The following is a 23,752-nucleotide window of genomic DNA, read 5'->3' as shown; positions in this document are numbered from 1 at the left end:
TTAACATGTTTAGGCTCCTTGGCTCAACCCGCTTCACCTGACGTTAACATTTCTCTAGAGAGCACCATTGCTTTTTTTTTTTTTCCAAACTGTAAAGTCACACTACAAGGCACAGCATCAGACGGCCTGAAATCATTTTTATTTTTATGAAAGGGAAATTTTAACCACTTTACCCCTAGCTGCAAAACAAAACATTAATTTTACATTTAGCCACCCTTAGGTGGCAGCCTCTGGTGTTAAGAAATGTAGCCAGTACAGCGGTTCAATAAAAGTGCCACTTTAGGCTGGATGCTAAAGCCTGGAGGTTTATCCATACCCGTTTTTGACAGCAGAAATAAATGTTTTACAGCCTTGTTAAAAATTAACAGTGTCGGTCTGATCAGCTCATGCCTTTATTGGTACACGCTGAACCAGTGGTGAAGTTTTTATGGGAATCATTGAGCTGATGATTAGTAAACTGTAGCTTTTAGCTTTTTCTGTTCCTTTTCTTTCCTTGCTTTCCTTTCATTGCATTCGCTTGCCATTAACACTTAGAGGTCACACGACACAGATCTGTGCCGCAGGCACACCCCATTGTAAATTGCTTGGTAACTTTTGAACCGTAAGTTGTAGACCCTAACTTGTTTTTTCCTGTGAAAGCTCTGTGTTGTGCCTTTAAATGCATTCATACCTCTTACAGAACATTTGCTAGTGAGCCCGTAACTTGGCTGACTTCCCGGGGTCTCTGAGGACAGTGTTGTCATGTTCAACAAGAAGTGACACAGTTTAGGAAAACGTTAATAACTTTTGAACCATACGTCATAGACACTTACTTGTTTTTTCCTCTGAAAGCAGACTATTTTGCTGTCCGTTTGCTACTTTTTATTAGCTCTTAAGAGTGCCGTTCTAGCAAGCCTGGAACTTCAGTGACTTTTCAGGGTCTTTACAGATTAAATCCATGGCGTTACATCTGATAATAAGCGTCTTTTTTTCCATTTTTAATCCATTTTCGATCATGTACTTCAATTTTTTTGGGTTGTAGGCATCATATTTGTTGAGGCCAGTGTTTACATGCAATGCATTGTGGGAGGGGCTCTCCTCCAATAGCAAGATGTTGCTTCTCTACTGCTTAAAGGAATAGCATTAATGAATCTGACTACAAAAAAGCAAATGGACTTTTTGTACATATGTAGATATTTTGAAAACCATTAGTCACAGAATATTTATTTTTTCATTGTTTTGTCCCCAAGAGATGAACAAGTCTGTGCAAAGAAAATGCTCAGTCACTATTGTTTACTGTGTGTTACCAGTAAAAATCTTTTGTCTTCAGAGCCCTATAACTTTTCAAAGTTCAAGTGACATTACTGTAGAAGATGAATTCTTAAAGCCCAGGTTGTCCTGAAAAAAAGATGTTTAGAGCTTGACTGTGCACCACAGGGTTGATGTTTTATAAGCTTTTTAAGAAAAAAAGTCCAGACAAGACATGATGGTGGAAAAAATAGCTGTGAGCTCTAAGGGTTAATTTCCTAGCCTTGTCTTACCTTTCCTTAGCTTTCCTTTTCTTTCCTCAGCTTTTCCTTTCCTTTCCTTGCCTTCTGTGCTTTTCCTGTCTTTGCCCTCCCTTGCCATTCCTTTCCTAGCCTTGTCTTGTCTTTCCTTGCTTTTTGCCTTTCCTTTTCCTTCCTTGCCTTTCCAGTCCTTTCCTTTCTTTTCTTTCCTTGCCCTGCCCTTCCAGTTCTTATCTTGTCTTCTCTTTATTACAGGTATAATGGCTGGTTCCAACAGGTCAGGAGATCTCAGAGATGCTCAGAGGTCCATTCCCATAGGAACCATCATGGCTATTCTCACCACCTCATTCATCTGTATCCTTTTTACTGGTCTTACTCATTGTACAATAAAAATGTCAGTGCTATCTTGCCCAGATTTTGAAGATCAATTTGTCCCCTGTACACTGAAGCAGCCATAGTGGTATTTTCACTGTCCTTCAAGTGTATACCTTGTGGAGGCATAAAACCTTGAGTCGGTAGTCCTAGTGACTGTATGTGCTGGTAAGAGTTACTCTTTTACAGCAAGGTGAACTCAGAATTAAAGTATTTCCATCTTAACTTGTTGCTCAGACATCTCCTGTGTGGTTTTATTTGGAGCCTGTATTGAAGGTGTGGTGCTGAGGGACAAGTGAGTGCTTACTTTTCTAATCCTTGGAAGTGTACTAATTACATCCATCGTTTAGTACTTATCCCTGTAAAACGGAGTGAAACAAAATGTATGAATGCATGCTAACTTCAGGCTTCAGTTTAAGAGGCCAGCAGCTTAAACTGTTTTTATTTCACAGTGTGTAGTGGAAATTTGGAATTAAAAGACTGTTGCATAAGTACAAAAAGAGAAATGTGCAGACAGCATCTATATAAATGAAAAAGTGTAACAATTATTAATTAACAAATTACCATTAGTACCTTGTATTCCTTGTGTTCCTTGTAGTTTATAATACTGTGATTACCCAGCACTTCCACTTTAATGTGTTCATGTTGGTGTTCCAGGTTTGGGTTCTCAGTGAAGAAGACCCCTGTCATTGGTGTTCTCGCCTGGCCATCACCCTGGGTGATTGTGATTGGCTCATTTTTCTCCTGCTGTGGGGCGGGACTTCAGAGCCTTACTGGCGCCCCCCGGCTGTTGCAGGCCATCGCTCGAGACGGCATCATCCCGTTCTTACAGGTCAGCGCTAAAATGTATCTCCTCAGTTTCCAGTCATCTGTGCACCAAAAACTAGTGCACTGCATCATGTAATCTTTTACTGTCATTCAGTTTCAGTGTAACTATCAGAGGGATGTTGTGTAAAATACCAGTGTTTTTTTACTAAATAACTTTACAGTAATTCTAAAAAGACAGAAAAAAAACCCCAATAGATATTTCTCGTATAACTTGTTGGCCACATAAAAATCCACTGATAAGAATGCACTTTTTCAATTGGAGGGAGTCATCAAAAAAATACGCTATTCATAGTTTTCTCGTTCTTTCATTCTTCCATTAAAAAAAAAAACAGATTTAGGTGGCCTGGAGCAAAAAAATGTTCTTTTGAGTCTGTGCATGGTGTCATACTTTCAAAAACTGATTACATTTGTGACTTCAGGTCTCACCAAAGTGGTGTTTTTCTTTTTAGTAATTACTGGTGTGGTTTTTTTCATGAAATATCCAGTGTATTTACACCTTTTGCAAGATAATGCTCTATTTCATGCTTTTCATCTGCAGGAATATCTTTCTTTCCCCAATATTGCATGAAACCTGGGACTTTTTAATAATGTTGAACAACCTCCTTGAGTATTTTCCCTTTAATTAGGCTTACCTGGTGAACTAATGACCAAACCTGTCACCAAGACAGGGATGGAAACTGACAGGAGAAACAGCACAATTAAAACCTTTAACTGACAACTTAAAATCAAATGTTTTTTAACTGGAATCGTATTTTCATAATCATTTGGAGCATAGTGTATGTAAAAAGCCCTCTCTTTTTCACAGACTCTTGTTTGCTTATGTTTTGTTCAATATTTTTTACAGACCACCTCTCATTGTTTCTGTCTCTGTCAGGTCTTTGGTCATGGGAAGGCTAATGGTGAGCCAACATGGGCTCTGCTGCTGACAGTCGGGATCTGTGAGATAGGAATCCTCATAGCTTCTCTGGATGCTGTGGCCCCCATCCTCTCCACGTACGACCACTCTGATCCACTCTGATCCACTCTGTACCTGATTCTTATCTCCAGCCTAAAAGCATAGCACTGAACTCTCAAGGACTTCAAGGCACCAGGCATCAGGCGTGCAGAGCATGAGTGCTTTGAGAGCGTAGATCAAGTCCAAAATGTCCAGCACAACCTTACCTTAGCCTTCTCTCTGAGCCCCGTCCATTTACTGTTTATTTATTAATCAATTATTTTACAATAATTTGGCTTTTGAGATTAAAGTCCTGAAATGCAATTCAGAGTTGTTGTAATGTCAAATATCAGTTGTATTTAGATTGTGATAACAATAGATAAGCATATATTACAGACAGACCTAGTTATTGTTTATGATACTCAGAGCAGTGAGGATGAGGAGCAGATGCACATGCGCAAGTTACTTTGGATAAAATGTACTTAAGTAGAAGTCAAAGTAGCAATCTATACAAATTTAGCTGTGAGAAGTATCCTCATGTTCTTGACATGACCAAGTTTGTAGTAAAAGCTGGGTGAGTCCTACAGGAAAGTCTGCACCAAAGGTCCAAAATTGACTTATCCCTATATCCCCACCTCCTAAGTTCTCTTGGATAAGCAACTTCCATGCATCCCTAGTTTATGTAAGTGGTTTTTAAGTTGGGACTTTATCTAATGCCTTTAGTTACAGTTACATTTGACTCCATGAGTCTGAGATTCCTTCAAGCCCTGGAGAAAATCCCGTCTATATCAAATTTGCTTTCAGTCTGTGTAACATTTCTTTCAGGGGTGGTAAAAATGTAATGACTTTGCTTTCTCTCCTCATTTGTTTTTGCTCAGGTTTTTCCTCATGTGCTATCTGTTTGTGAATCTGGCATGTGCTGTTCAGACTTTGCTTCGAACCCCCAACTGGAGACCTCGATTCAAGTTCTATCACTGGTAAGAAAAACATTTTCTCACCACTGAATATATATGAAAATGGTGTTGTGGATTCTGGGCATGATTCTATAGACTCATATATTATTGTATATAAATTTGAACATGTATTTCAATTCACCTCCTTGTATGTCTTACCTTTTATTCATAGATTTTCTAAATCAGTCATGGTCAGTACAGTTTGGCTTGTTTGAATAACACAACCTCAAAGTAAAGTCAGTTAAATAAAAGTATGCAATGTAAAAAAGTGACCCCATAAAGATTCACCACCTTCAGGTCCGTATTTAGTAGATTCACCTTTGGCTGCAGTCGCAGCACTGAGTTTGTGTGTTGTTGTCTTGAAACCATTTCTGAGTCCTCTGGGATAATTACATATATTTTGCTGCATTCTTCTTACCCTCAACCTTTACAAGCCGTCCAGGATCGACAGCATGATGCTGCCACCACCATGCATCACAGTGGGAATGGTGTGTTTGTGGTGATGTGCAGTGTTTGGTGTCTGCCAAACATAATGTCTTGTCTGATGGCTGAGAGCACTTTTTTTTTGTTGCATTAGACCACAGAACTTTCTTCCACTTGTCATGGAGTCTCCCACATGCCTTTTGGTGAGATTTAATCAGAGTTTCCTTCTTTTTCTTCACCACTCTCCCATAAAGCTTTGACTGGTGAAGAACCAGGCCAACAGTTGTCGTGTGCAGAGTCTCTCCCATCTCAGCTGATGAAATTTCTTTGTATCCATCCCCTAGCTTATACATTTTAATGACCTTTTCTCTGAGTTGCTTGGGGTGTTTTTTTGTCTTCATGGTGTAATGGTAGCCAGGAATTAACCAGTGACTGGACCTTGCAGACACAGGTGTCTATACTACAATCCCTTGAAGCACATCCACTGCAGTCAGGTGATCCCCATTTCACTAATTGTGAGATTACTTGTACTAATTGGCTGGACTTCTTTTACATTAGCTCAGTCACTTTAAAGGGGGTGAATATTAATGCAGTCACTTATTTTACCTTACATATTTGTGATTAATTTGCATTACTTTGTAGAAATCTGTTTTTGTTTTGACATAAAAGAAGTTTTGTTTTTAAAAATAAAGCACATTCACCATGATTGGTTTATAAAATCAGTCAAAGGGTAACACATCCAAGGGGATGAGTACTTTAAATAGGCACTGTAACAAACAGATACCATATCCCGGATTTGCTGACTGTGGGAACACTTAGCACGACTACAGGAAACGAGTTGGCATGCAACAAACTTCTGGTCCAAAACTGGCCCAACTGGTCCAAAGTCCTGTTTTCAGATGAAAGTAAAATTTCCCTTTCATTTGGAAATCAAGGTCCCAAAGTCTGGAGGAAGATCAGAGAAACAGAATCTGAGATGCTTGAAGTCCAGTGTTTTCAGTTTCCACATTCAGTGATGATTTGGGGTGCCATGTCATCTGCTGCGCTTGGTCCACTGTGCTTTATGAAGTCCAGACTCAACCAGAAACTGGTTTACTGACCATGGTGTAACTGTTTGATTTGACCTGTGGCCCGTTCAGGTCCTGTTGTAATACCATGGTCAGCAAACCAGTTTCTGTTTTTCTGGTTGTTAGTAGCAAATTCTACAGCCAATAAGAGTCTTCTATATGTTTCTAAGGAGATGCACTCAGTTATTGAGAATTGCATGACTTTTGTGTTAATGTTTTTTATTTCCTCACCCTGGTCTGTCTCTATTTTAGAAACAAAATGTAAGCAGGGACACAGATGCCTTTAAGGTCACAAATTATGCAAAATACACTTTTTCAGGCTTTTCTAGCAAAATATGTGGTCCTGTCTTGTCCACAATCCCCCCAAGAATGAGAAAAATCTATCCCCACCCCCTTTCTCCAGCTTTCAGAAAACATGTGCTTAAACAGGCCGTTCTCAGATTTTCTCCTTATGACATCATGTGGGGAGTTAGCTCCACCCCCAGGATCGGTTGGCTTCTTGGAAGGAAGTTCCGTCCTCCTCTCCTGACCTGAGAGGAGGATCAGGAGAGTAACATCCATGAAGTCACATCCATTTCTTGAGAGGGGCGGAGTCAGACATGCAAAATAATCCAATACTGGAGTGTTTTTTCAGCAACAAACTTCACAGGCATGTTTTGGGGACAAGTTCTGAGACCAATATTAACTTGTCTTAAAGGGGTTAAATATGTGACCTTTAATATTCAACAGAGCATTTTCACAGCATTAGGTAACCTATTTTAATCAAACCTCACAAAAATGAACAATTACGCATAAATCAGCATAATGGCATGTACCAGAAACCATGTTTGAGAAAAATGTTGTTCTATATTGATGTACAAGTTTGATCCATGTTCCATCATCTTACATAGAGGCAGACTTAACATCCATTACTGTCAGTCAGAAGGGAGAGCTCCAAATGTGTTGGTTTAACTTTTCAAGATCTGTCCATTTTATACAGTCAATGCTTGAAACTAAAAACTAAATTAATAATAGAAATAAACTTAATGTCAGACACAAACTGTCCAAAACTTTGAGTGACAGAAAAAAAGGTTGGCACTAAAACTTGTCATGATATTACTGAATCAGTCTTTATATGTTTAAATGTCATCTGAAGACACTTGACCAAAACATGTCCTCTTTGTTTTATTTTTTCTGTGTCCTGTAGGACGCTGTCCTTCCTCGGGATGAGTCTGTGTCTCTCTCTCATGTTCATCTCCTCCTGGTACTATGCCCTGGTTGCCATGGTGATAGCCGGCTGTATCTACAAGTACATTGAGTACAGAGGGTGAGTCTGAAGTGTTAGTGAAGAGATTTAACTACTACTGATTTTAAATCTCAGTACTAGGTGATGATATGACTCTGTGGTCATCTCTCAACTAGAAGTTTGAGAGTTTAGTCCTCAGCTCCTGCAGAAACTTTCCCTAATACACCTTTATCTAAATGAATCCATCTGCACTCTGAATCATACACAAATTTTTTTAACAGTTCATTGATCTCTCTTTTCATGAAATATCCAGAGCACTATTTCAGGCTTGTCATCTGCAGAAAGATTTTTCTTTTACCCATAAAGCATGAAACCTGTGACTTTCTTTATGAAGCAGCACAATTGAAAACTTTAATTGAAAACAAAAAATCTAATGTTTGTTTAAATTGAATCATATTTGTACAATAATTTGAAACACATTGTAAACATTTACATGTCTGATTTTTCTTGAATGTGATTCTTTTCTGTTTGTAATTTTTGGCTGCAGGGCTGAAAAGGAATGGGGAGATGGGATCAGAGGTTTATCATTAAATGCAGCACGTTACGCTCTCATCAGGCTGGAGGAAGTTCCACTGCACACCAAAAACTGGAGGTATGAATGTGACAGTTGTGATGTGATTCATAATGAAGCATTGACTCTGGATTATTTCATTGGGTTGTTACCTTTGTGTTCTCAAGTCTGAAATGATTCTGAAGTTGTCATTTTTACATAGATGGTAAATGTCACAGATTTTCTCATTGTGTTTCAAATGAAAACAAAGGTTAAGACAAACTCAAAATAAAATAGTCAACAAAAAAGGTAGAACTAAATACACTCAAGAGCCATAGAGCTGTTTGCCATACGTTTGTAGTGTTTTTGAGAGAGTGCTTTGTGACAGCCTTTTTGAGGCCTACTGTATAACCACCAGGCTCTTGTTCTATTTTTTCATGTTTTTGCCCTTATACCATATGCTGATATATTGCATGTCCTCCTTAAGGCCTCAGTTGTTGGTGATGTGTAAGCTGGACTCAGATCTGGCGGTGAAACACCCTCGTCTGCTCTCCTTGACCACACAGCTGAAGGCAGGAAAAGGACTGACCATCGTCTGTTCAGTCTTGGAGGGAAACTACATGACCCGGGGGAAGGACGTCAAGACTGGAGAGCAGGTTTGTCTACACACTGACACCTGTCATCATCTTTCACCTTTTTGAAACTGTTTATGCCTGCCATCATAAATGTTAATAATAAACATACAGTTAAGGCTTCTGCTATGTTCCACAGTATGTGAATAAAATCGCCTTAATATATACAAAATTCCTCCTTTGCCACAGTTGAATTATCCTCATCCTTTCTTTTGTCTTGGTACCTGCAGAGTTTAAAAACAGCTATGACAGCAGAGCGGACAAAGGGTTTCTCCCATGTGGTGGTGTCGTCCAACCTGCGAGATGGTTTCTCCCTGCTCATCCAGTCAGCTGGACTTGGAGGAATGAAGCACAACACTGTCCTGATGGCCTGGCCTGCCGGCTGGAGACAAGCCAGAGACTCGTCTGCAAGAAGGAACTTCATAGGTGAACTTTACAAGAGCATCTCGAACCGCAACCTGTGAGATGGAGGCTTTTGGGGGGAGGGGGGGTTACAAAAGCTTAATCTTATGAAAGCCATAAGAAGGAGGGTTTGAGATGGTCTCTTCTTATGAATATGGTAATGACGACCTCATTTGAAGGCAAGGTTGGTTGGTTTGGTTGCTTGCTCGCTTGCTTGGCTTGGCTTGGTCAGTTGGCTTGATTTGTTGGTGGTTTGAATGGTTGGTTAGTTGGTTTGAATGGTGGTTAGTTGGTCGGTTGGTATGTTGGTTGGTGGTTTGAATGGCTGGCCGGCTGGCTGGCTGGTTAGTTGTTGGTTGGTTTGAATAGTTGGTTGGATGGTTGGTCAGTTGGGTTGGGTTGAGTTGGTTGGTTTGCTGGTTTGCTAGGGTGGTTGGTTTCCTTGGTTGGTTGGTTTGCTGGCTGGTTTGAATGGTTGATTGGTTTGTTTGGGTGGTTGGTTTGCTTGGTCAGTTGGTCGGCTGGTTTGTTTGGCTGGTTTAAATGGTTGGTTGGTTTGAATAACAGTAGAACAGGACAGAATTTGACTTTCTGTACCTTGTGTTGTCTGTTGCTGAAAATTTTGTCTGACACCAACAGTCTCAACAAGCCCTTGAACGTTTTGTTCAATCTTTTCTCTTGTTTTGAATCTTTTCTCTTCACAGAGACGGTCAGAGAGACAACGTCAGCTCATCAGGCTCTTCTGGTGGCTAAGAACATCGATCATTTTCCCAGCAACCAGGATCGTCTGGGGGGAGGAAATATTGATGTGTGGTGGATCGTACACGATGGCGGACTGCTCATGCTGCTGCCGTTTTTACTCAGTCAACACAAGGTGCATGTTTGTCCCTTCATTTCTGCTTTTCTAACATTTTATGTTTTTGACAACTCGGCTACAAAACACATCGGTGGCTGCATAAAAATGAATGCAAGCCTACATTTTTGGGTGGTGTATTGATGTGAGTAGAAGTGGGTTTGCTCTTAATTTATTGAATTGAAGGTGACATAATAACACGTAATGACAATCATGTGATCAACAGTTGTTATGTCCTGAGTATGACAGTGTCATGCCAGGTTTATGCATACACCTTCATATAAAGTGCAACCCAATGTTCATGCTACCTACCCCAGCACATGGCCCCCAGTTTTCTCACAAAAAAGAACTATTCCTGGTTCCAACATATCGCATTAAAAAGAGCTGGAAAGAGGAAGGTGAAGAAATCTAGAGGACTGAGCTAAGAACAGGGGAGGCAGAGCCACAGCTGGACATAGCACTAACTACCACAAGACCATGCTGCTGCTCTATCTCCCCCTACTCCTTCTTTTTCATGATGGTAGAGAAGAGATAAGATAAGTGGTATTCGTCTACATTTCAGGACCACTTAGTTAAGAGACACTCATAGTTAATAGTTATTAGTCATTTAAATGTTATGAGAAGCTATTATTATGGATTTACTGCAATTTTATATTTGGCAGCATGGTTGTTCTGGGGTCCCCATGCCCTTCCATTAGCCTTCGCAGAAAGCATCAAGCAGGAATAGCACAAATTCCTGCCCTTCCTGTGCCTACAAGGAAAGCCTGAGGAAGGAAGAGAAGCAGAAACAAAACCCAGAGCAGAGCGGGAATCAACAACAAGAGAATGGCACTGATTAACACAGATGTAGCATAATAGAGGAGTTAGGGTTTGAGGAGGGTTGCAAAAGCAGCTTGCAGAGGGGGCAGCAAAGAGTATGCAGCTTAACTATGGTGGCATGAGGGCATTTAGCCAAGCCTAGCATGAATTAGCTGGCAGTCAGCTGATGAGGGCTTGCGTGTGATCAGCTGATTCGGCAACGCTTGACACCATCGCCTGCCTGACTGTCTGAACGCCATATAAGTGTATTTTGTGTATCATTCCATAAACCTTTCACTAAGCGTTTTTTGTAAAGGGCTGCTGTTGAGTTTGAAAAAAGAAATTAAAGAAAGAAATTAAGCCTGTGAGTATGACACTAATAGGGTTATGTTTCCCCTGTAGGTGTGGAGAAAATGTAAAATGAGAATCTTTACGGTGGCGCAGATGGACGATAACTCAATAAAGATGAAGAAAGACCTCCAGATGTTTCTCTACCATCTACGCCTGGATGCACAGGTGGAAGTGGTGGAAATGGTGAGAATTTCATTTTCTCTATTTTGCTTTTCATATCATTTCCAATGAACCAAAAGGCAGTCAATGTATAACAGCAAAAAGCTTCCTGTTATTTTATACCACTATAAAAAGACACCATTCGCTCTGTAAGTACATTTAAGGGCTGTTTTGTTCATTTATTTTGTTTTTAAATTGGTCATTGTGTCTTGCAGCACGACAGTGACATCTCAGCGTTCACATATGAGAAGACGTTAAAGATGGAGCAGAGGACTCAAATGCTCAAACAGATGCAGCTGTCCCGCACAGAGAGGGAGAGAGAGGTACTGTGGGTGCTAACATTTTATCATTTATTCTCTCAGAAAATATAGATTTAAAGGAAAGAAAAACCTGGTTTCTAATTTCACAAACATCATGAGAAAATTGTGCACTGGGTTTTTGACATTTTTTGATTCTGGTTTATACATAAAGTTTGTATAAGAAGTTACATGTCAAAATCAGAAGAAACAAAAATACACTATGATATATCAATCATTATTATGGATATAGCACTCAACTTCCATGTATTCTAGATTCATCTCATACAAAGTAAAATATCTAAAGACTTTGTTTTAATCTTGATGATTATGGCTTACAGCAAAAATATAAAAACTTCTATCTTAAAAATCACAATATTGTGTAGAAGTGTAATTTGTAAAGGTTTTCTGAGCCTCTATTCTCTCACTTTGGTTTAGTACAAACAACCACAATCATGAGGGAGACTGCTGACTTGACTATTGTCCAGAAAACAATCCCTGACATCCTCCATAAGGAGGGTAAGCCATAGAAGGTCACTGCTGAATGGGCAGGCTGTTCTCAGAGGCCGTATCAAAGCATATTCATAGAAAGTTAACCGAAAGGGAAAAGTGTAGCAGAAAAAGGTCCACAAGCAACAGAGATGAGCTCAGCCTTCAGAGGGTTGTGAAAGAAAGCAGATTCAAGAACTTAGAGGAGCTTCACACGGGCTGAGGCCGGAGTCACTGGATCAAGTGCCACCACACAGACATGTCCAGGAAATAGGCGACAAGTGTTGAGCCACTCCTGAACAACAGACAACTTCATAAACATCTCACCTATGCTAAGGAGGGAAAGAACCGGACCATTACTTAGTGGTCCAGAGTTCCTTTCTTCAGATGAAAGTAAATTTAGCATTTCACTGGGGTAATCAAGGCCCTAGAGTCTGGAGGAAGATCTGAGAGGCAGAAAGTCCAAGGTTTTTGAAGTCCAGTGTTTACAGCTTCCACAGTCAGTGATGGTTTGGGGTGCCATGTCATCTGCTGGTGTTGGTCTGAAATTTCAAAAGGAAGATCAGAGACACCAGACTCAATAATACAGATGAGCTGAAGGCTGCTATCAGAGCAACCTGGGCTTCATAACACCCCAGCTGTGCCACAGACTGATCACCTCCATGCCACGAGTAATTTGTGCAAAAGGAGCCCTGACCAAGTACTGAGTGCATAAATCAACACATTTTCTCAGAAGATTACCATTTCTGTATTGCACATCCATTTTTGTAGTGCTTTTAAATATTGTAATATTTTGAGATAATTTTCGATTTGAGCAATAGGCCATAATCATTGAGATTAAAACAAAAAATGTCTTGAAAGATGTAAGTTTGATTTGTATTTGACCCTGTAGCATTGAGGAGGAGGGGCTTATGAGCTATTCTGTAGCCAGTCAGCAGGGGTAACTAAGGCCTTGAGAAAGTGAAAAAAAGGAGCACCTTACAAACAATAAACTTTTAAAGTGCACAACAAAAAAACTTAGACGACACTGAAGAACACCACGAGTTGTGCCTTACTTCAGTAAGACTGCTTAAAGGGCATTTTTTGAGTGCTGACATCTCATTTTCCAGTTACTAAGGCCTTGTCCACACACGGATGAAAACAATATATTTCCATTTCGTTTTGAAAAAGTTTTTTCCATAAACATGGGTTCCTTTCGGGAAATAACGCGTAGGTATGGAACTACCAGAAACGACTGAAAATGCTGTAGTATATATGCCAAGTTTGTAAGTGGTGCTGTAATGCTGTCAAAGAAATGCACCAAAAGGAAGATTACAGAAAACTGCCCAAAACTCCTCCAATTCTAAAGATGTTCTGTTGCATATTAAAAATGACGTAAACTGTCCTTATAAGTCATCAGCTGTTGTAATTGGAGCATTTATCCTCCATCCAAGAAGAAAATGCTTCATCACTCCTTGTGGTCTCTTCTGTTGTTAATCTGTAAACTCTTCCCTCTCTGACCCTGTATGTGATTGGCTGGCTCAGATTCAGAGTATCACAGACGTATCACGCAGCTCCATAAAGAGGAAGAAGTCATCCAGCCTCGGCTACCCATCCGTCAACATTTCATGCATACCAGAGGAAGAGGTAGCCATGATAACCAACCAGCCTGCAGTTGCCAGCTTTGATGTCATTTTGTCCCCTTAATTTTTCCTGCCATCAGTCATGCATCTTCATCCATTCATAACAACTGCATTGCCTTCAACGGTGTTGTAAACAGAACCCTCCATTCACTGCTGGATTCTGTGTAAAAGTAGTCACTAGAGGGAGACAGATTCCTGTCTGAGCAGTTCTTGTGGTAGTGCTGGAGGATTTTTAATAGGAACAGTAATTCCCTCAGAGATTCTCTGACTACCTCATCCAACAGTTTTACCTGATAAAGAAAAATCCACCTGCCATTATCTGCAGGGAAATATAATTCTAGATTGGTCTTCAACAGAGTGGAACCAGGAAAGAATTAAACTATTATGGGTCAACTTCTGTTTCAAAAGGGCTGTGTTGAGAACAATTTGTGTTTTTGGGATGCATCTTGTTAAATTATCAACTCTTTAAAAACCAAGCATAAAGGATTTATATATTAACACCATGTTTAAAATTATGAAATAAAAACGTTCACAGATGTGTAGCATCTGCATGGTATCTAAGTTGTAGGCAGAACTAGTAAATAAAAGCTGCTCTGTCATGTCATATATCACATGCATACATACCAGATGTTGAAATTGAGACATTGTAACTTATCATTGAAAATATTAGCTTATTTTGAATTTGATGACAACAAAAACAACAACAAATTCTCAAAAAAGTAGGGACAGGGCAACTAAATGCTAGATAGTGATACAATGAAAAACAGCTGGAGGGGAATTTTGCAACGAATTAGGTTAATTGGCAACAGCTTAGTGACATGACTGGGTATAAAAGGAGCATTTTAGAAAGGAAACGTCCCTCAGGAGTAAAGATGTGTGGAGGTTCACCAATTTGCCAAAGACTGGTCTCCTTACTTTACAGACGTTTAAAGACTGTTGTTAAAAGAAGAGTGGGTTCTCCATAATGATAACCATGGCCTTAAAATTCAAATAAGCTACTGTTTTTCAAGAAATGGTTTAAGGTCTCAGTTTCAACATCTGAAATATTGTTTAAGTTCTACTGTGAATGAAATATGGGTTTATGGAATTTGAAAGTGATTGCATTCAGTTTTTATTTACAGGAGCCATTTACAGGTGAAATAACATATGTGAATCAGAGTAAGTTACCCAAGGTATTAAATTTTAATCTGAAAGACTTGATTTGGTTGCTAAAAGTCTGTATGATATGTTGCACAGATTATAATGTGGAAGTTTGGGTTATTTTTGCCATTAATCTGTCATTTCACAGAGATAAATGGTCATTTAACACTAGGTGACAGAGCAAGAGCTTGGAGAGATTTATTTTTTTCTGCAGAGTGCAGAAGGTTTTCTAAATCCAGTGATAAGGGCAGTGTGTGTTTGTTGTCATGTTCTGCTTGTGCTGGTATCACATTCACCTGTTCTGCCCTAAATATAACCACATCTCCATCTCATCCATTTGACCTCATATTAACATGTGACTCAATGGAAATATTTATCAGAATTTCCTTGTTTGTGTTTTTGCATCATGGTCTACACTTCCCTTGTTTTAAATCTGAATAAATACAACTTTTTTTTATTATAATTTTGTATTACTTCCCTGTTTTTTCCTGTTCTTTTCAGGCTCAGCTGATCCACGACAGAAACACAGCGTCTCATTCAGCAAATGAAAAAGCTGCCAGTGCCCCACCTGACCGCGTCCACATGACCTGGACCAAAGACAAACTGATCCAAGAGAAGAACCGACACAGAGAGGGGACTGGTGTCAAAGACATGTTTAGTATGAAACCGTAAGTCTGACCCTGATGTACATCAACATTGTTTTTTAAAACACAGTTATAATAGGAACTCTTTTTAAAGTTGTATATAGTGTTTTATAACCATTATCATTATTATGTATTTGCCAAATATTATTTCTCACATTGTAGGTATCTGTAGTCTTAAGTGTATCCTCTAGTACATGCAGTAAAAATATTAGACTTTTGGATTAATGTACTGAAACTCAACTGTCATATCCTTATTATGTGAGTTATTATACAAGCAGCTTTACCAGGAATTTCCCAAAGTTTTCAACATTTTTTCTACCATTTGCAAGTTTTGTGTGATAGCAAGGAAAAGCTCCTCGCACGCTCCTTTTTTAATCCTACAGTATCCAGATAAGCAGTAAAAATATTTTACTTAATTTCTTAAAATGCTGAAAAAAAACTGAATTCCAAAAAAGTTGGGATTTTTAGCAGAATGTGAATAACATAATGCAGTTATTTGCAAGTCCTTTTCAATCCATGTTCAACAGCACAAATGTTCAGATCGATAAACTTTTTTCATATACACATGTTCCAAATTGAACGGCTGCTAAATATCTCAAAAAAATTGGGACAGGACAGGAGCATGTTTACCACAGTATTGCACTACATTCTTCAGCAACACTCTGGGGACTTAAGGCACAAATTGCTGTTGGATATACATCGAAAGGCCTGGTCCGAATACTCGACTTTAGCCAGATTTTAGCCAGACAGTAACGTTCAAGCTCATCGTCAAACCTCGTATTAAATCATGTGTGTCAGGAATAGGTTTATAATAGTTTTGTTTTTCTCGTTATTTTACATTTTTATTTAGTTTTAGACTTTTGTTTTAATTGTAGTTTAGTTTTAATTAATTTTTACTGCTGTTTTTTAAAATTAGTTTAGATTTTAGTTAGTTTTTGCCAAAATGCTTCATTTTAGTTTAGTTTTTATTAGTTTTAGTGTTAGATTTTTTTTTTTTTTCAGCAATGTGGCATACCTGTCAGAGACAACACTCAACACTCATGTCTGGTTTGGGAAATTCACGGTATCCCCCAGAAAGAGTTGGAAAGTGTCCCCAAAAGGAAGCCTGAGTTGACTTGCTCAGCCTGCTACACCGGTGACCTGGCCCTGGATATGTGGAAGATGGATGGATGGATGGATGGATGGACGGACAGATTTCATAATTAAATAATTCAGTTAATACATCTGAACAGTTGTGTTTGCACTGTGTTCAACTCAACATAGGTTGAAAAGGATTTGCAGATCACTGTGCTGTTTTTATTCACCAACTCAGCTTATGTTAATGTCCTTTTTTTTTTTTGCTCCATTCCTCTAGTGAGTGGGAGAATCTGTAAGTCACCTTCACTCTTTGTTTGCATGTGCATGAACGCCCTCTGTGCATGTGTGAATCATCTGTGTTGCATGCTTGTGTACATCACATGTTAAGTCTGCATGAGTGCATGCTGTCAAATATTCAAAGCTGCATGCATCTTTGTCCTGCATTTGCTGACAGCAATATCAAAACATCCTGTCATGCTAACTGTGCCTCCTCTAGGTCCCTGATTAAAAGTTGCATGTTGAAAAATGTTCTTTCTGACTGTGGAAGAAATGAAAACATGAGAAATGTTCTGTGGTTTAATGTAGTAACCAGTCCAATGTGCGGAGGATGCACACAGCCGTGAAGCTGAACGAAGTGGTGGTTAAAAAATCTGAGAATTCACAGCTGGTCCTGCTCAACATGCCAGGTCCTCCGAAGAACAAGAAAGGACATGAGAACTGTATCCTTTATCTGCCAATTTGCTGATAGTCAATGCGTCCTTTGGTTATTTATGCAGTTCATCTGTGAAAATATGTCACAGGGTGAAGATAAAACATAATTGTAAGCTGTTGACCCAAAATCTATCCTGAAAGATGCAGGATGAGCTAGTCTGATTCACATAATGACCTTAACCAGATTGTGTCTGCAGACATGGAGTTCCTGGAGGTCCTGATGGATGGACTGGACCGTGTCCTGTTGGTTCGTGGAGGAGGACGGGAGGTCATCACCATTTACTCCTAGCACCCATGGGGTCCTAATTAAAAGGAGAACAGAAATATTGTTGGACTGCATGACCTCCGGAGAGAGGGAGACTATGGGATAAGTCATCAAACAGGTGTCGCACTGTTAAAGTAAAGTACCCCCCCCTCCTCAAAACACTCTACAGCACAAAAAACAACAGTGCCGTGTCCATTTATGGGGAGCGTGTTCATTTGGAAGAACGGGAGAGGCTCCAGCAGCTCTGACTGAATTCGGTGCGTTTAAAGGAGGAGAGTGTTCTCTACTGGAACGACACTGAAGCACAGAAAGCTGTCTGTAGGTCTTACACACTGCACTCCTCTGAGCACCTGATGGATGATAGAACCACTACTTTTAGTGTGTAATGGTATCATAGTTAAGACTGCTGTATTACAGGTTAGTGCCATTGATGCATGACCAGCAGAGTTTGTGTGTCCTGGGATGAACTGAACAGATTTATTTGCAGAAAATCATCCTTGAGTCATATCACTGAGTTAGACAAAGTCTTTACTTCTAGCAAACATGGGAGGAACTTGTAAACTAGGGATGAACTTTTAATTTTGTTTATTTTTAATCAATAGACTATATTTTCTTGGCAGACCATGTTCCTGTGATGGCACTCTCAGGGTGGGAGGATCAAATATTGAGCCAGTCAGTGTATTTCATAACATGAATTCTGTCCAAACAGCATGCAAAATAGATTTTGCCAAGGAGAACAGAAAGGGTTGTAACAAAAAACCCTTAAGAGACCATGAGACATCGTTGCACCGTCACTTTTCTTAAGAGATCTTGAAAGGACTTCATAAAACCTGTTTTGCTGACTGGTGACTAAACAGGCATTAGGGTTAGAGGTTGTTATGGTGGGGGAAGCAGAAAGAAGCATGGACACTCACAGTGCAACTACACTACTAACAAAATCCGGCACCTATTTGTCAAGTTCTCGCCGTGTTTCTTTAGAGCCTGACGCTGTAACAGTCACAAAATAACATACTTTTGTTTTTACCAGCACTTCATCCAGCCAGCATGTCTATGTAGGTTATATGTGGACAGCAAATATGGGTCCCATGTGGGCTTGTCCACCAGTTCCATTGTAGCCCCACCTGTGATCCCCCATGTTGACTTCAAGTGGGATCTACCTAGGATCTCTAAAGATGGGGCCTACATAGGTCCCATATGGCCTGGCTTACATTGCAGCCTGCAAATAATCCATTTTGAGCCCACATGGGCATGCTGGCTGGAATCACCCTCTGTCATGTACCCTCTCTCTCTGCGGTTGCCTGATGGGATTTTGGTCAAAGAAAAGCCCACCGACTACCTAAACCAGTATAATAGAGGATCTGTTAATTTTCAAAACAAGAACTTGAAATTATCAAAAAAAAATCAAGACACACTCACACAAAATGACCATATAAATCAAAAAGGCACAAATCAAACCATTGTTTTCATTTTTGTTCCTTGAAAACTTGCCATTTTTAAGTCTCTAATATCAATATTTAAGATTTTTTTAAGTCAGAAATTAAGGCTTTTAAACTCTGAAATTCTGAGTTTGTTTTCTTGTAAATACAAGCCAGGAATTAATGGATCCTCTTTATTTTTTAAAATCTTTTTAGTGGCCCTCATACGGCAGCATACATTAAGTTTCTAATCATGATTTTAAAAGAATATATCCCTGGGACCAAAACCTCAGATCACCATTTTTCTTTTTTTTTTTTTTTTTTCATAAATCAGTGCTATAAGTCACCCTTTGCATATGTCAGGGGATTTGAACCCATTTTAAATCAATAAAAAGTGTCAAAAGATGCTGACTATCACTATTCAGTGTTAGTTACCTGATACAGCTTTTTTTCTAACTCCCTGGAAAGCGTTGATTTTGGAAATACGACGTTTTGGCCAGCAATGCCAGCAATATGTGCATCGAAGTTTGACAAGGCCAGAGAAGACAGGGCCAAAGGTAGCTCGATGCTAACATTATCAGGTATTAGGCATGTTTCTCCACATGAAATGTGGTCTCATCTCTTTCTTTATGTTTAATATCTATTGTGTTTGTTGTTGCTTCTCCTTTATAAATGTTTGTTCTTCCCATCATGGGCGAAACACCATGAGAACATGGCTGCTGTGAGAATACAGCCCTGTGTTTCCAATTTCTTCGATAATGTCTGTGTGATCAACAGGAAAGTGAAAAATGGGATACAAATTTTACAATTTATCATTTCAGAAAATCTTAGTTGTGTCAGATTTGTTTTATTTTTGTGTCTGAACGAATAGTTTGGCGCATGTGTGAGCTCAGTCTGAATCTGCTGTTGTACAATAATGAGTGAACTGAGCATCTTCAAAAACTTTTAAAGTAGTATTTTATTTGAGTATTTTTTAAGTCCAGCCAGTGTAAATGTATATAGAGTGACTTGTGTTAATTTAGCACAGAAGGCACACATAATAAACACTTGAAAAATGAGCGTCATTGTTGAGTTGTTTCATATTTCCAAATCAATACCAGAAGCTGAGGTAGAAACCTTCACAGGTGGCCATCTTTGTCAGTAACCTGATGTCTTTAATTAGACCAAGGGATGTATTCACTATCTACAAAAGCTGCTCCTAGTGATGAAAGTTGAAAAAAAAATCTTAAATGTAAATGTACTTTATTTATATAGCCCTTTACAACACCCCACAGGTGACCAAAGTGCTTTACAAAAAATCAAATAGCATTAAAAACACAGCACAAGGCAAATCCAAAAAGATAAAAATAAAGGTATTTATAAATACAGATTAAAAGCATAAAACACTCACAGCACTACTAGGTATGAAAAGCCATCCTGAATAAATAAGTCTTTAGTTTTGATTTGAAGAGGCTCAAGTCAGAGATAACATGCATATCAGGGGGGGAGATTATTCCAGAGCCTGGGTGCAGCAACAGAAAATGTTCGGTCACCCCAGTGTTTGTATTTTGACCTGGGAATTTCCAACAGAAGTTGGTTGGATGACCTCAAAGCCCTGCCATGTTCCCGAACAGTTAAAATCTCTAATAAATAAGACAGAGCGAGAACATTCAGAGCTTTAAAGACAAAGATTAAAAGTTTAAAATCAAATCTAAAATGGACTGGAAGCCAATGAAGAAGAACAGAGAATGGGAGCAATGTGTTCTCGTCTGGTTGTGTTGGTTAAAAGACGTGCAGCTGCATTTTGCACAAGCTGAAGGCGCCTGATTGAGGATTGAGGGATTCCAACATAAAGTGCATTGCAGTAGTCCAGCCTGGAACTTATTAAGGCATAGATAGCTTTCTCAAGATCACTGAAACAGGCTGGGAAGGCAGACCACAAAGCAGAATAAAGTCTAACCCTCCTTACATGAGCTGTCCTTTTATCAGAAGTGACTAAACTAACTGCTGGTGTCTTCAAACAAATGTATAATTGTTAATACAATTATACAAATGTTTAAACTTAAACTTCAGGTGATCATTTTTCCCCTTAGATCACCCTGACTCAGATCTGACCTAAAGCCTCCTACAGACTGTGCGATTACTAGTATAGCTACCTTTAAGTTTCTGTCACGCTACGCTGTGCAACATGAATGTCCCACAACATCAAGTTTGATGTGTTCAGACTGCACAATGATTAATCAACGCAGCTAAACTGCATGCTATGGCCTGTGTTTAGGTAATTACTGGAAAAAGTAATCCATTACACATTAATAGTTACTTTCTAAAAGATGTAATGAATTTCAGTACTTTGTCACAGCAAGAAGTAACTTACACTTACTTTACCTCGTCCTTTATGAACACTTTAAGTAACAGGCAGGGACTCTAACTCAGTGGATAACTTCACTCATGGTGCAAGTGTGTCTCACATCAAAAACAACAACAATTATCTAGAAACATGAGCAAAGAACCCCAGCAGGGATCACTGAGAAAAGTCTGGCTGCAGGGTTAAATGGTGGAAACTGCAGCTCTGCTCTCAGTCCCTGGCTGCTTTGTGGTGTCCACTTATAAAGATAAGGACTCATATTTCACAAATAGTGTTAAAAGCATCTCTTTCTGAGATTTCTTTTTTCTTTTTTTTTGATTGGAGGATTATTGCGTGTATGATTTTTAGCGTTTTTAATCAAGCGTTATTGCCTTATCAGTTTGTGACCAAACACATTGATACCTTTCTGTTGAATGAACTAATGCTAAAGCACACCAACACACTAAACTAGGATGATAATCATGATAATATTACCTGATAACATATAACCCTCTTCATAACATCAGAGAGCTCACATCTAACCAAAAACAGTCATACCCTCTCAAGCATGGCTGCAGACTTCAGTGTTGTCCTCATTAAACTTTGGTAGAAGTCTCTTATCTTTATTATGTCAGAGCTGTACAGATCACAGACTAGTCTACAGTAAAAATAAAGAGCACCAGAATAAACTCCGGGGATCACTGACATGACTTTTGTTTTTTTATAATCTGAAACAATAAAATGTTTGCTGACACAACAATGAATTTGTTTTTTATATAGCCAAAAACCATTCAGCAACTTTTAAGCAATACGTCTGACATAACTTTATTGTTCCTTGTTTCTCATAACACAGCATTTGATGACTAAAGCTGTTTTTGTGCTCTTTAACAGTTTATGAATGTCTTTACAAAGACTGGTGTCCTCGCTGCACTGTAACAAAAGCTGCAAAACAAAAGTGCCTCAAACATTCTTGAGATCTTGTGTCAGCAAGCAAGGGATAAACACGATGCCCAATGTACTTGACCCTTGACATCCAAATCTATCTCATGGTAGACATTGGTGCAAAGATTTAAGAAAATACCTCAATGTTTTCTTGACATATTGTGTTCAAAAGAATAGCCCATTTGTCGGTACATCTATATCTATAGACAGACAGATGGTCAGACCAAAAAAAATGCATAAATAGGTTAAAAAAAAAAAAGTCGCAAAATGGGAAGAAACAGCAAAAAATAGGTGAAACGTGTCCAAATAGTGACGAGAATGGGCAAAGATATCATTAAATGGGATTAAAGAGGTAAAAAAATTAACATAAAGCATCAGATATTGGTTAAGAGAGGAAAAAATGTGCAAAGAGGGGCAAAAATGGGATTAAGAGACTAAAAGAAAGTGGCAAAAATGGACACTAAAGGTAAAAAACTGGTTACAGATTGTAAAAATGGGCAGAATGGAAACAACATGAGCAAAAAAAGTGTCAAAATATGGTAAAAATTGGATATAAGATGTAAAAATGGACAGAAAGGGGCATAAATTGGTCAAAAGTGGCAAAATGAGCAAAAGATGGCAAAATGGAAGAAAGTGCCAAAAAGAAGTGGCACAAAAGGGATTAAAGAGAAAAAAAACCAGTGGAAAAATAGAGTCAAAATTGAGGGAAAATGTCAAAAGTGGCAACAATGGCATAACTAGATGTAAAAACAAATGACGGGAATGGGCAAAAAATTGGTCAAAAGTGGCAAAAATTGGGGTAAAAAGTGGTAAAAATGTCATACGAATAAGTTATTTCAACTGCAGAACCCTTGTTTGGTACACTTTCCAGGTCAGAAATGAGGAAACTGTTTTCCAGGACACTAGCACCAATGCTAATGATCCAACATATATTTAGTGGGCATATGCCACCCAGGGGCAGCATTAATCATTTTTCATTATCAGTAAAGCCAGCCGGTAAATTAACTCTTGCCAAAGCTGATGGGAGAGGAGAAAAAACAAGAGAAAAGCTTTCATTGCTGTTCTGTAATCTTTATTTTGTAAGAAAAAATGTTGTCCAGTCCTGATAAAACGGTACATGCAGTTACACATTGTGTGATATTTCCTTGAAATACAGCACACGGCTATTCTCAATTAATAATAGGGACTCTTCTGAGGAAAGCAGGGGACATTCTTTTGTAATGTAGCAACAAGGAATGCTGGTGAGAAGCACTCTGAAAATGAGGTTATAGATGCTGCCAGCGCTAAAGCACTGGCTGTTGACACAGGATCTGGAAGTAAAGACAACTGTGTGGGATTTTGGAGACTGACCAGTATTTTATCCAATCAGTATTCTTACAGGGACCAATGTTACGCCATACATTTGGGCTAAAAATAGATTTTAAAACCTACTGAATATTAGATTCCAGAAATGAATTCTTGATGAGCTTTTGGCGGGCTACATTTGACTCATACTAAGGGGGCCCTGTATGGAGACCAACAAAGTTACATGAAGAACCCATCTGCGCAAACCAATGAGGGGCTTCACTGCAAACTGTGGACTGAATTAGCAGTGACTGTCCCATTAAAGCTCCATGCAGAAGCTGGCTGCCATGTAAAGATAGCATTCAGAAGTTCAGTTCAGGATAAGGAAACATGATTGGCAGAATGATGTTATAACCAGTAAGATGTCCACTATCTTTTGAGTTAAACATTCACAGATATTGTTTACTTAAACCTGTGGTGCAGAGCTATTCAGACCTCCACACCGGGAGA

General features: G+C 39.0%; 1 protein-coding gene across 4 annotated transcripts in view; it reads left to right on the top strand.

Annotated features, from left to right (window-relative positions):
• Positions 1 to 19,744, top strand: part of LOC121520028 (solute carrier family 12 member 7-like) — a 48,741-nt gene extending 28,997 nt beyond the window's left edge. The window contains exons 11-27 of one of the 4 annotated variants that reach the window (XM_041803238.1): positions 1,743 to 1,841; positions 2,097 to 2,154; positions 2,517 to 2,691; positions 3,562 to 3,680; positions 4,500 to 4,598; positions 7,251 to 7,370; positions 7,837 to 7,941; positions 8,327 to 8,495; positions 8,702 to 8,897; positions 9,578 to 9,747; positions 10,927 to 11,058; positions 11,250 to 11,357; positions 13,344 to 13,445; positions 15,083 to 15,249; positions 16,580 to 16,594; positions 16,888 to 17,021; positions 17,211 to 19,744. In XM_041803238.1, the coding sequence (XP_041659172.1) occupies positions 1,743 to 1,841; positions 2,097 to 2,154; positions 2,517 to 2,691; positions 3,562 to 3,680; positions 4,500 to 4,598; positions 7,251 to 7,370; positions 7,837 to 7,941; positions 8,327 to 8,495; positions 8,702 to 8,897; positions 9,578 to 9,747; positions 10,927 to 11,058; positions 11,250 to 11,357; positions 13,344 to 13,445; positions 15,083 to 15,249; positions 16,580 to 16,594; positions 16,888 to 17,021; positions 17,211 to 17,302 (2,060 nt within the window). In that variant the 3' untranslated portion in view covers positions 17,303 to 19,744. The remainder of the gene's footprint in view (positions 1 to 1,742; positions 1,842 to 2,096; positions 2,155 to 2,516; positions 2,692 to 3,561; positions 3,681 to 4,499; positions 4,599 to 7,250; positions 7,371 to 7,836; positions 7,942 to 8,326; positions 8,496 to 8,701; positions 8,898 to 9,577; positions 9,748 to 10,926; positions 11,059 to 11,249; positions 11,358 to 13,343; positions 13,446 to 15,082; positions 15,250 to 16,579; positions 16,595 to 16,887; positions 17,022 to 17,210) is intronic. The other 3 variants (XM_041803240.1, XM_041803239.1, XM_041803241.1) reach the window with 3 other exon arrangements.
• The last annotated feature ends 4,008 nt before the right edge of the window (positions 19,745 to 23,752 follow it).

This window comes from Cheilinus undulatus, linkage group 13 (assembly GCF_018320785.1).
Source record: "Cheilinus undulatus linkage group 13, ASM1832078v1, whole genome shotgun sequence".
Classification (NCBI taxonomy): Eukaryota; Metazoa; Chordata; class Actinopteri; order Labriformes; family Labridae; genus Cheilinus; species Cheilinus undulatus.
This window is presented reverse-complemented; position numbering and strand designations above follow the sequence as displayed.